Source organism: Leptopilina boulardi, unplaced genomic scaffold (assembly GCF_019393585.1).
Source record: "Leptopilina boulardi isolate dan_hultmark-lab unplaced genomic scaffold, ZJU_Lbou_2.1 LbouV2_38, whole genome shotgun sequence".
NCBI classification, from domain to species: domain Eukaryota; kingdom Metazoa; phylum Arthropoda; class Insecta; order Hymenoptera; family Figitidae; genus Leptopilina; species Leptopilina boulardi.
The window spans coordinates 3,817,996-3,831,533 of record NW_026137951.1 but is presented as its reverse complement, the minus strand read 5'-3'; the positions used below and the strand labels follow the sequence as shown (position 1 = coordinate 3,831,533).

The 13,538-nt window shown below is 27.3% G+C and overlaps 1 protein-coding gene and 1 long non-coding RNA gene across 16 annotated transcripts in view; one reads left to right on the top strand and one right to left on the bottom strand.

Moving 5' to 3' along the window:
* The window catches only part of LOC127288088 (sex determination protein fruitless-like), a 50,197-nt gene extending 37,209 nt beyond the window's left edge, over window positions 1-12,988 (bottom strand). For 9 of the 13 annotated variants that reach the window (XM_051315331.1, XM_051315335.1, XM_051315334.1 and 6 more), the window contains exons 1-3: window positions 6,960-7,080; window positions 5,738-6,363; window positions 3,377-3,556 (exon numbers count right to left, since the gene is read on the bottom strand). In XM_051315331.1, the coding sequence (XP_051171288.1) occupies window positions 3,377-3,556; window positions 5,738-6,363; window positions 6,960-7,014 (861 nt within the window). In that variant the 5' untranslated portion in view covers window positions 7,015-7,080. Of the gene's footprint in view, window positions 1-1,741; window positions 2,378-3,376; window positions 3,557-5,737; window positions 6,372-6,959; window positions 7,098-11,488 lie in introns of those variants that run through there. The other 4 variants (XM_051315325.1, XM_051315326.1, XM_051315328.1 and 1 more) reach the window with 4 other exon arrangements.
* Window positions 7,403-13,538, top strand: part of LOC127288094 (uncharacterized) — a 29,389-nt gene continuing 23,253 nt past the window's right edge. The window contains exon 1 of one of the 3 annotated variants that reach the window (XR_007843983.1): window positions 7,403-7,550. This is a non-coding gene — a long non-coding RNA (uncharacterized LOC127288094). Of the gene's footprint in view, window positions 7,573-13,538 lie in introns of all 3 variants that reach the window. The other 2 variants (XR_007843984.1, XR_007843985.1) reach the window with 2 other exon arrangements.

Genomic DNA, 13,538 nt, shown 5'->3' with positions numbered 1-13,538 from the left:
AAATAAATAAATAAATTAATTAATTAATTTAAACAGCAATTAGACGAGAAAATTTAAAATATCTTTTATAAATTTTTATTAAACTTTATAAAGTAAAAATAATTTTTTTTTTACAAACTTTTATAGAAATATGTAGTAAAATTGTTTTCTAATCAGTCAGTAAGGGAAAATAAAATTAATATGAATAGCACCATGCAAATTTCTATTTAAAGATTGACTGTTTAGAAAATGTTCTTATACATAATATATATATATATATATATTATTCTGTTTAACATTTTAATATTTCACACTTGAAAGCCTAGATAAACTAAAATGTAACTATCTTTTGATTCATCATACATAACAAATGAAATCACAATCAACGCCATTGTCACTAGTATATATACATCATTCATATTGTTAAATACCAGGAGTTTTGTTTCCTAACGGACGACAAATTTGAACTTCAAAATTGAATTTCGTTTCTTTTTTTTACTTTATATTGATGAATACGGATATGATATCTAAAAATTAAAATTTTTTAAAAATCGCTTTTGACATTTAAAATTAAAAAAATTTAACACTCCTACAATAAAAATACACTGAAAAAAATTTATTTCATTCAAATACTCGATTATTACATCGGTGAAGTTCACAACGTTTATGATCAATGATTTAGATTTTTGTTTGAAAAAATTGTTGTAACTTTTCTTGATTAATAAATTATTAAAAAAAGAAATTTGTAAGCAAAAAATTTTATTTTTCGCGTAAAATATATTTTTTATTTTTAATCGTTGATCGTAAACGTTATAAACTTCATCGACTTCGATTACTTGACTATTATCAAATAAATATTTACTTCAATCAAATAATTTTTTATTTCAATTAAATAAATTGTATTTGAACTTGAAATTTGTATTTGAATTTCTGTATTTGAAATAAATACCATTTAATTGATCCAAAAAATACTTATTTGATACAAATAAATATTTATTTGATAAAAGTCTAGTAATCAAATATTATTTAAATCAAAACGATGCTGAAGTACGTAACGTTTATGATCAACAATTAGAAATAAATTTTTATTTAACACAAAAAATTATAAAATTGTTTACCTAAAAAAATATATTTTTTTATAATTTGACAATTAATAAAAACTACAAGAAATATTTTTCAGGCAAATAATTATACAATTTTTTCATTCCAAAAAATAATTTCCTTAAAAATCGTTTATCATAAACATTGTGCACTTCCGCATAGTGAATCAAATAAATTTTTTTTCAGTGTATACATAAAACAGATTTTACTCCTATAAAGCAACATTAATAATTAATTAATTAACAATAATTAAATTTATCATTTCAAACAATGGAATATTACCAAAAAAAAAAAAAAAATTATAGTTAAATTTTGAAAAATGTTTTGTACAAAAAAAAATTGTAACAAAATATTCCAATTTGTTTAACTATATTAATGTCATGAGATGACTTTATCTAACATTATTGTAAACAATAAACTATATATTATGGTAACAAAAATGAAAATCAGCAAGGCACTCTAAGATATTTCATCACAGTTTAAAAATCACTTAAAAAAATTCTCCTACTTTGGTTTATCTTTATATTTTCCTAAGAAAAATATTAAAAATGAAATTAAACGATGGGAAAATAAATTTATCTCACGATTCGTTATTTTCTAAAATTTATCACAATATTATAATTATGATAAAAAAAAGTTTTTTTTAAAAAAACTGAAAACAAAATTGATGAAAAACCTAATTTTTGTAAATGAATTTCGTATTTTCACTTTCCTTAGCAACACAAATATTATGAGCTTTGCATTTATCATGATGATTTACAATTTCAAGTCTAAAATTACCATTACCAGCAGCAAATGAAGTACGAATTTCAGGTATCGTATCACTCCATTTTCTACAATATTTACAAAACATTAGATTTAATTGATTATCATACTGTAACCACGAGTACAATTCTAACCAATTAGATCTAAATCTTCCTACTTTACGTAATTGTGATGTAGGACGCTGTAACAATGTTGATTGAATTACTGAAATTTCCTGACCTATTGCATTTGAATCATTATTTAAATGATCGGATTTTAAACTATTTCTATTTTGAGAATTTTGTGAACATTCAAAATTATTCATTGAATGAGAATGTGAAGGTAAAATTTGATTGTCTGGAGAATTATATAAAATTTTCTGGTACTCCGGCAATGCCGATGTTTTATTGATATGTAATAAGCCTCCTGACATGATAAGATTCTCTCGAGACACTTGTACAGCCATACTTGGTTGAATGGGATGAGCCAAATTCTGATTATCCATAGTTTCGTCAATCTTCCTATCTCTCTGAACCTCCCACTCGAAATTAGTCTGTCAACAGAGAAGGAAAGGACATGTGTTTAATCAACACATTTCAATTTTGATCTTTAATTATCGAACGCCAATTCTTTTTTTTTTATATCAATATAGATAATCCCTTCCTTCCCGTTTTTCATTCAAAGTAGTTGGACGAGAGATTTTTCCTTTTTAGCGGAAGAATAACGAAACCATGTTTTAAAAATAATCTCCATAATGTAAAATCCGTTCTTATATATATTTTTTTCTAAATCTAAACAAAAATGCCATTCTTAAAGATGATTTCCTTAAAATTAGTCCTCTTGATTACAAGGACATTTAAATCTCGAAGTTTCACAGCTGAAATCGCTGAAATCAATTGATAAAGCACAAATTCTTTTTCCTTTTTTTAAAACTAAGAACTATATTCAAGACAATACTAAGAAACAAACTCCAATCATGCAAATATGACTAACAACTGCAATTGACATATCAGACACAGAATTAATTTCTTTTTTATAAACGACTTTTAAAATTCTTTTTTTTTATCACCTAAAAATATTTTAAAATGGAAACAATTTTAAATAATTTACATTTCAATTTATGCATTTTAGTTATCAAATGACATGTTATAATTTTAATATTAAATACGAATAAATGAATTAAAACTAATTTTTAGCACGATATATTAAACAATTATAAATTACAAGAAATTAACTTTAATAAAATACAGCTGTATACTGTAAATATTTCTTACAAACCGATATAATTATCTTTTCCTCAAAAATTATTTTTTTTTTATCAAGGGACTTATCTAACCTATTATGTATATTTGAATATTTATTACTTTGCTTTCAAGTGTATTAATCGTGAAAAAATAATAATGCTAAGAAATATTCTAACTACCATATTTAAAACTAATTTTTTGTAAAAAAAAAGGAAAACCGTCTCATGCAATTAAAAATCTCACAAAAAAATGTAACTTTAAAGGTTATAGTAATAATATAAAAAAATAAATAAATATTAATTTCTTACTGGGAGGGAAATGTTTTCATGGAAGTCAGGCATATGATGATCCAGTTCCTGTTTAATTGGGGCTTGAGGTTGAGATGCAGGAGATATAGGTCGACTACCATCCTCTGCATCACCTCCCATAGCGTTATTTAACTTTGGAATCACCGTAGGACTTGATTTGTAACTACATTGAGAAGATGCCTGCAACAAACAAGACAATTGTTAACATTTTTTTACAACACTAGTTTTTCTACTTTATAAATAATAAAAAAAACTTTATTACAATTTTAAAAACAGTAAAAAAAATTCTTCATTTTTTTTTTAAATCTTTCAAATTCTTACTAAACTTTTTCTCTAATATCTAGACATGAATGTAACACATTGACGATCAAGTTTTCAGGTTCAAGGAACGATGAAAAATGAGGTCAAGGTTACGAAGAGAAAGCGTAAATACTAAAAATAAAATATTTTATCTATGAGGGCAAAACATTCATGTTAATTTTAATAATAATTAATTCTTTAATTGAAAACATAAAGCAGGTAAAAAATATCGATTTAAAAAAAAAATGACTAATTTTTATACTCAATTTCAAATAACAATAAATTTGATTTGCTTATTTCAAAATTTAAGTGTATTTCTTTCAATTTTTCAACAATATTTTATAACAAATTAATATTTTATTTCATTGATTCAATAATACTGTTATACTGTTCAATCATTTATTGTTTATTAAACACAAAAAAATAATTATCACGTTTTCATTTTGGTTGTGTAAACTACAAAATATATATATATATATATGTATATATATATATTTAATGACTAAAGATTATGCAACAGCCTATAATTTAGAAAAAGAAAACTGAAGTTCGCATTCTCGTTTAAAGCTAGAAATACCGTTTCAAACAACAAACGCATATTGTGACATACATTTCCTGCTTAAATTATCGTATACGTTGTCATAGTAAATTTTTCAAATATATATATATATATATATATATATATATATATATTTTTATGTAAAACAATAATACAAATTTTGTAATTTTGACAATTACAACAACAACAACAACAAAAGAAACCCAAAATGAAAAACTATCTTTTTTTTTAGATTTCAATTTTCTTTCTATAATTATCTCAATTTTTAGTTGAATAATAAAAATTATAAAACTTTTACTAATAAATTGACAAATAAAATTTTATTCCGATGATAATCACACAAGGATCATAAGAAAAAATTAAAAAGTAATTAAATTTCTAAGAATGACGTATGTATGAACAATCATGCAAACATACATACACACACACGTCGATGTTAATTTGTACAGCTGCTTTTAGAATTTAATAATGGTATAATAAATTTATTTTTTGAGTTTCGTTTTTATTAAAAAAAAAAAAAATTAAGAGAAAAGATAAATGTTCAAATAATACAATTTATTGATATGGAAATTTCATAGGAAAAAAATTTATTGTCTTCAAATAAAATTGAAATATAAAATAGAAATATGAACACATTAATGTAATGTGTAAACTTTAACAAAAGACTATAGTGTAAGATTTTAATGGACGCTGTAAAGCAAAATGAGGTAAAAGATAAGAGATAAAGGAACTTGTTCTTCCTTGCTATTATGTAATCAAAAATTATACATAGCTAGATCACTACAAAAATCTATTTTATGATTTAAAAAAAAAAAATGCAAAAGAATTTTATATAAAAAAAAACAACAAAATATAAAATAGTACATATAATTAGACAATTATGTTCTCGTTGAAAAGCACAATGTGCAATATATTTTTTATTGTAATATATTTCACTTAAAAATAGAATAAGTTTGTAATGTAATTTAATTTCCAAATTTACTATTTAAAAATTGTAGAAATATTTTCTTTTAATTGCAACGCATTTTTAACTATGAATATGAAATTATTCAGGAAATAAATGATTTTCTTCAACGTAACGTTTTTAAAAGTCAGCTGATTAGAAACTTTCCGAGTATTAAAATTTTTTTGAATTTATGTAACAATTTTACAAAAATTTGTATTGTAAGAATATTTTTTTTTCAAATGTAAAGAATTCTGAAAATGTTTATTAAATTTTTAAAAATATTCAGCTTTATGTGCAATAATGTAAATAAATGACACATTTTGGAAAATAAAAATGAAAAAGAATAGTTTTTTATAATAAAAAAAAAAAAAAAATCATGCCTTTTACTAGAAAGGAATAGAAATCGCTGGACAAGATGGCAAAATAATAAAAATAAATAAAAAAATATGTAAGACAGTTATATGTGTGAATAGAAAATAAATATAGAAAAGGAATTTGAAGAAGGAAGTAAAGAAAATAGAAGGAAAATAATGTAAGATTAATTAAGTTTTCTTACCTGAGAATCTGACAAGAACCGTTCACTGGGTGGTCCAGTTAGAGAAACATCGTAGCTACCCGAGACCTTTCGTTTCCTTTTTTCAGGATGAGCCTGAAGACTTGGGGAATCGGTGTGCCTGACACTAGATTGAATTTCTGGCTCTGGCGAAGGACTTTTTTCTTCAGATTTGTTATTTACACTATTATCCGTGAGACCTCTGATCTGTAACGCTTCTGCGGTTTTAAGGAACATAGGCAGCAGATGCTGACTCACGTTAACCTCGCCTTTGTACATAAAATGTAATAAAGCTTTCATCTCCGTGTCGTTGACATCCTTGAGGAATATTATGGGATGAGGATGTGTATTTTGGAGGAAAATATTTTCGAAGTACGGACTGCACGCTGATAGTATTGTTTGATGTGCCTTGAAAGTTTCACCGACACAGGCCAGGGTAACGTCACATAGTGCTTCACGCGCTAGCAATGAGCTGAGGACGTCGGTGAGGTTGGCCGGATGATTATTCCACCGGAGGCAATACTGCTGGTCCATCTTGTCTATCTCCAATCCCGACCCTACAACCAAACTATCTGTCCTGAGGAATTCGCAACGTAACCCAGCCACCGTGATGCTGCTCTTGGCTAACCCTTTAAAACTTTTAAACCCTAAAATTCAACACTCGTTCTTGACATGCACTCTCTACCACGAGGGTGTCCCACCTTAAACTCTATCACGATCCTAGGCCCACACTACGTCCTCCGCGAATCTGCAAATGTGCCACATTGCAGTATAACTGTAAAACCCTTCAGGGTTCACGGGCTGCTACTACACGTGTCAAAAACATTTTTTCGCATAACCTCGGCAAACACCACGAGCCGTCGCGAGAATTTTCTATATGTTAAGCGCTCAAAACAATATTTGATGAGGTTAGAATTAGAAATTGCGTCGCAAGCAAGTACCACCCACGTATGCGCGAAAACCCGAATTTTGTGAGAAATGTTTTCGGTAACGTCAATATTCGCGAGGCTTGGGCGCCATTGTCGAGAGTAGCTATACACGAACACGAACCTTCTCCTCCTCGAAACTACTACTATTACTCATGCCCAATATACACGAGATGTCTAGACTTCTTTCTCCTTTACTACCGTATTCTTTGACGAATTTTTAAGATAGACACCCTCACCATTCTCGCTATTCTTCACATTCACTGCACACGGTTTGTTTATAATCAAATATTACTCACCTTTTGCAAACTTTTTGCCATTACAACGCCACAGTCCCTTAACGTTCACTACCATGCGAATCTGCCAATGCCTACGGCCTTATTTTTAAAATACTTTTGACCTTCGTGCATCTGCCGTCTGTCGCGAGACGTAAAAAGGGCGCTTATATTCAAATATTTTATATATGACTTTCACTTATATATCACTATAACTTTTTTTTTATCTCTAATTTATAATTTTGATAAAATAATGAAGTTATATGTTAACATAAATTCCGATTAATCGATACGTGAAGTTCTTAGTTTTGTTTGAAATTTAATATTTGTGAATGAATATATATGTGTATTGTACAACATAACCTCAACAAGTACTGTTTTGTTTGGCTGCACTGCTTGACGACGCGGTTTACATTTGCCACGTTCTGACGTTGTGATGAAACGTTTTAAGCATGCGTCAAATTCAGGGGAAATATACATATCACACAGAAATATTTTATATGTTTTGTATACACATACACGAAATTATCACCTGCAATATCAAAACAAATCTGTGTATATTGAAGCCTAACAACGTGATGAAACAAAATTTTATTTATGCCACAATTTTTTGAGGTTAGAAAATTCCCAATGGTTTGTAAGTTTATTTTTCTGTTTATAAAATTTTCTTTAAAATAGTGAACAATATGTTTTCATTTTGAAAATCTAGTTATTTTTATCTTTTTTTTTTTTATTGAATATGACACGTGACTCAAGTAGTCTATTGTTGAGATGGAGAAATCAATGCAGATGTATGATCGACTAAATTGTACATGAAATGTACTACATATGTTATATATTTTTTTATATCGTATATTGTTCACTATTAATAATATTGCAATATTTTATTTTATTCAAAATAATGAATAAGCTACTTTAATACTTTAAATTTTATACTCTCTAGATAAAAATAATCACGGAAGCTGTTTTTATTCTAGCAGTGTTTATTATAATTCTAGTCAAATTCTTTAATTTGAAAAATAAATGTTTAAAGTTTAAATGAAATATTAGAGATTAATAAATCGCAATAATTAATAAAAATTTTTAATATATCTAATTTTGGTAGTTTTGAGAAATGAAAAATTCAAGATTAGAAAACTATTCGATTTTATTTAATTATGCTTTCCAATTTAATTGAATAATTTTATAATTTTTGAAAAGTAGTTAAAAAAGTTAAATATGTACTAAAATTATTTATTAATATACAAATTTTTATTAAAAGGCGTGAATATAAAATTTATGCAAACTGGAAAATATCAAAATATACATATATAATTATATTTAAAAGCATTTCTTGTGAAAAATTACGTTAAGCAGGATAATTTTTCTTGTTCGTCTATGGTTGGAATTATTGATTTTTTGTAATTTCCATCACTTTCCACATATTAGGTTTACCCTTCTATATATTCCCATATAATGTTATCTCTTTTTAATCCTTTTTTTTTTATTTCTCTTGCGAATTGTGGGAAAAATTTACCTACAAACCAGGGTTAGTATATTTTTTTCTGTTAGTGCAAAAAATTTTCATTCCGTTCCATTGAACGAAAAGGCTTATTATATATACACCATAATAGTTTCTTTTATCATTTATAGTGATGAACACTTTGACTCCTCATTTACAAATCATTAAGTGGAAAAACCATTTTTGCTGATAGATAATTTTCTGCAACTGCTGTTTATTTTTGTAATATAGATTATATCTATATAATATTTTAATATAGTTTCCGTATTTTCCAATTTTTAATCAGTTGGCGACTTATAATTTTTTTTTTAAAAGAACTATTTGATTTTTTTCTTAAATATTCTCGAGTAGAATATACGTATTTATTCGTATTTTCTTTTTTTTTATTTATATCTATTTTTTACCTAATATTTTTTTATTTATTATTTTTTTAATTTCAAAAATTCTAAGTCTATTTAAATAATTTAATCTTCTGAATTAAATTTTTTAACTAATTTGAATAAGTTATGAATTAGTGAATACTAATTAAAAAATAAATAAATACAAAATTTTTTAATTTCTTTAGTTAATAAATTAATTATATATTATATAATTCTGAATTTTAAATTAAACTGATCTTGAAAAAAAATTCACAACAATTGTCAATATTTTCGACTGTGGTACTTCTTTAGGTTTTCCTCTCTTCAAAATAAATATGAATTTATATCTCATAATTTTTACTGATTAAAAGTGAGCTTATAGCTACTTATTCATAACAGTTTCGTTTTTCCATATAGTCAATTTTAAATTTCTTATCAATTTTTGAGTCTCTAAATTTGACACACAAAAAAAAAATTTTACTTGATTCAAATACTCGATTACTTTACTATTATCAAATAAATATTTCCTTGAACCAAATAATTTTTATTTGAATCAATTAAATTGTATATTTATTTCAAATACAGAAATTATTGGTTCAAATACAGTTTATTTAATTCAATTATTTGATTTCAAAAATTATTGGGTTCAAGTAAATATTTATTTGATAATAGTCAAGTAATTGAGTATTTGAATCAAATAAGTTTTTTTTCAGTGGCAGGGTGGCTGGGAGAAATTGGAAAATTTGTTACTAAATCGGGAAATTTTTCTTTTATCCAAAAATTCTGAAAAATGTTATCGAAAATAAAAAAAAAATTTGCTATTTTGCTTAAAATTTATCTGTTTTTAATTATTCTAGATAAAAATACTGTCAATTAATCTCATTTCCCCAAAAGATTTTTGAATATCTAGTTTTTGTGATATTAAAATATTTAAATTTTAAATGTAATTAATAAGTTTATAATTTAATTTAATTCTATAATAGTTTTTAAATTTTAATTAAAAAATATACAGAGTGATTTTTATGTTTTGGACCCCATAAAAAATTTTTTTTCGTGTTTTAAACAAAAAATGTGGAATTAAAAAATTTTTTTTCGGGGAACCGGAGCATAAAAATCATACTTTATAAATAATAAATGCAAATTTTGAAAAATAAAAATTACTGTTTTATAATTGTTTGAAAATTTGTGACCGGGAAAATACGGGGAATATAATTTCATAAAAAAAAATTGGCCACCCTGATTTGAATTTTATATCAAAATTAAAAAATCAAAAATCCAATATGGTGAATAAAAATTACAAAAAATGGTCGGATTATCATGAAATTTGGTATCATAAAGTTATTTAGTTTTCTACATCCAAATATGATACCTTTTTTTGTAGAGAAATTAAAAAAAATTTTTGAATATTATTAAATAAAAAATATTTTTAGAAACTTTACATTAACTCTCTAAACCTGAATTAGTAAAAAATTTAACTTATTTGAATGACTAATTTTTTTTTTACTTTTGTACCTACACTAAATTCAAAATCCTAATTTCAAAAATTAGATTTACGTTTTTTGCGCGTGAATCTTTACAAAAGTATATACAATTTTATCAAACTATTTCATGTTTTAATTTAAAAAAAAAACTGAACAAAGTTTTCTTTATTGCTTTAATTAGTACAACAATATATATAGCGTTATGAAAAAAAGCTCTAAAAAAATGCATTATAACTTTTTCTCAGCAAATTGATCATAAAGTTTCTTTGAAAAATTTTTATTGATTCAAAAGTGTAGCTATACACATTTTTTTAAGAAACTTTCTTTTTTATTGTTAAAAAAGAGACTCGGCGCTTTTATCATTTCAAATTATACCTTGGTAATGGAAAAATTTGATTAATATCTGAGAATTGGAAACTTGTCGCTAAGAACAGTCCAACTGCAATTACTACACTGTTTAAAGCAGAACACGAAACTTAACTGCCAACAGAATCTTTCACTATGGTTAATCGCTATTTCACAACTTTATTTTTCATGATGAAAAATTCTCAAAACCTCGAATAACTTTTCGCTTTAAAGTTTCGTTTTTTTTCTGTTAATAAAGAACTTTGTATTTGACGCACGTAGAACTTCTATATCCATAATCCAGTAATAATGAATTTACATTTATACTCGCAACGCTACTGTGTAGATTTATGTTCTAAATTTATTATTAATGTGAATTTTTTTAATATTTATTTTGATTAAAAATTTTCAAAATTGTTTTTTATATTATTAATTAAAATTGGGTTCAAAATTAAAGAAACAATATTATTTTTCAATTCAATGGAACATATTTTTTTGTTTGAATAAAATAAATTTTCGTGAAACTGATAACTTACGAAACTTTGAAAACAGTTGACAACTGTAAACATGTTTGTGTAGTTTGTCAATTGTTCGCCACTGTTTGGAGGTTTGTTTTTTGTGCTGAGGAGGAGTAAAATTTATTTTGATATATTTTTAACTCATTTTTGGTAACTATCTATTTTCTATGGTAGAGAGTGTGTCATAAACAAACATGCTATTTTAAACAGATTTTTCAAAAAGGGAAAGCCAAGAGTTGGTAAATACATAATTCGGTTCGCAAATTTTCTTTTCCTAATAAGCAAATTTAATTCTTCGACCGGTTCATTTTTTTAATGAAATTTTCTAAAAAAAATAAATAAAACGTACCTTTCATATGAAGAATAGATCTTCCGATTGTGATTTTATTTTCGTTCATTATTATTATTATTGATGGACAAACCATTATTATTTTGAATAGCTAAATGTCTCAGAAAAAAAATTATTGCCGGGAAAAATATTGCTAGTTTTTCTTTTTTTGGTCTTGAGTCTTCAAAGTCTTCAAAGTCGATCTTCAGTTGAAGCGCGTTTTAATGCAAGCGTGAAAATTTCCACAGATTTATCAACCGTGTTATCAAAGAAGCTTAAAGAACTTAATATAGACTCTTTAATTTAAAGATTGTAAATAGTCTTGACTCTCTCTCTTTTCTTTAGTAGATACTATTTATTTTACTGATTGAGTATATATTTAAGAAAGAGTAAAATCATTTCTTTCACGATAGAAAATTCGCTTTTTCAAAAAAATTTCTAATAAAAAATTTCTAATAAAAAATTCTTTTGAAAAGATAAAAGAGGAAGGGCTGTGACAGTTAAATTTTGAAACGACGAAAGTTTTTACTGACGGAAAACAGTATTGTCGTGAGTGCACAAGAAATATTGACTCTGCATGCTATACCAAACGAGGGAACACGAAATTCGATTCGAGTGAATGTAATCACCACGAGGACGTCTAAATTGACGTTCGACATGCGATCTGCACGAGGAAACTGAAGGAAAACATTTTTTTTTCTCAGTAAAATTGACGCTGTCAAAAATTGTTTTTGAACTCGCGAAGGTTTGTGCGATATTGCATGTCAATTTTAAATATTTTCGGGAATTATTGACATATTTAGAATGCTTTTTGTTGTAATTTTCCATTTTTTTTTTTTTGGCGTTACGTAGGATCGTAACGTTCATTCAATAATTTATCGACAATTCTTTTGATAAAATTCTTCATGACACTTGAAGATATTTCTTTTGTGCCACGAATGTTATAGAGATTTTGCATCTTGGAAAAAGCTTACATAACTTGGAAAAAATCGAAGATTAGTAAGGTTTCCCGCGCGTTTAGAAGGTGGAGAAACTGTTTTTTTTTTTTTTTTGAATAGCCCCTCCTCTCAATTAGAATAAAGAAAATCAACACACATGTTGACAGCGTGTCTCATGTGCATTGTTACCTGTCCGACAATAATTCATCAACATGAAATCCGGCGGCCCCGATGCCGGCGCCGCAGGCCAACAAGTCCTCTTCCCTGCGAGATGTTGATCTTCCTTGAAGTTTGATCTTGGCGCGATGAATTTTCTTGAAAAAAAAAAAAATTCAACACTGACAAATTAGTGTCTTTGAGTCTTTTATTTTTCCAAACTGATTTGAACTGATTTGAAATTCAAACTGATTTGAAAAAAATTCGTAGAAGAATCATTGTAACACGTAAAAAGTAAAAGTCGATTTTGCAAGTGCCGTCGCGAAACGCGATTACAGCGTGAGGGATGACAGTGCAATGAGAGGGTTGCGAGGATGCAGGTCGACGTGTACGCTATACGGGCACATCCCCCCTAATGAATGCACCAGGCATGTGCGAGGGATTTTATGTTCACCACCTCCACTGCCACCGTCGCCACCGCCGCCGCTGCTGCCTCCTCCAACTGGGGTGGTCGTGAATCGGTTGCTTCGCGTTTTCAACCCCTTTTGCACCCGCTAACTCCGGGTCGCGTCGTCACTACATACAACCCTCCCTTCCTTCGAGAACATCCTTGTCGACCAATCGTCCCTCTCAACACCCCAGTCCCCACTCTCGACACCTGCCGCCACTCCTGGTTCACGCGGGGTATAACATAAACTGGGTTCGCGTTCACCTCTGTGCCCGTGGATGCTTGCGGGCCCTCTTGGACCACGCGAATACCATAAACCATCCGAGTTCTAGCACGTTACTCCGTCATCTTCGCGTCTGCGGTTAAGATCGTCACTGGATCTGCCGCGTTCCTACCATTAGGAACATACTAAACGCGCACCCTCTCATCCATGCCAGATATTCATCTCTGGAATGTCCATGCTTAGTCTCTAAGGGACACACGACTTGTAATTGGAGTTCCTTTGTTGCAAACCGAATTAGAGAACGAT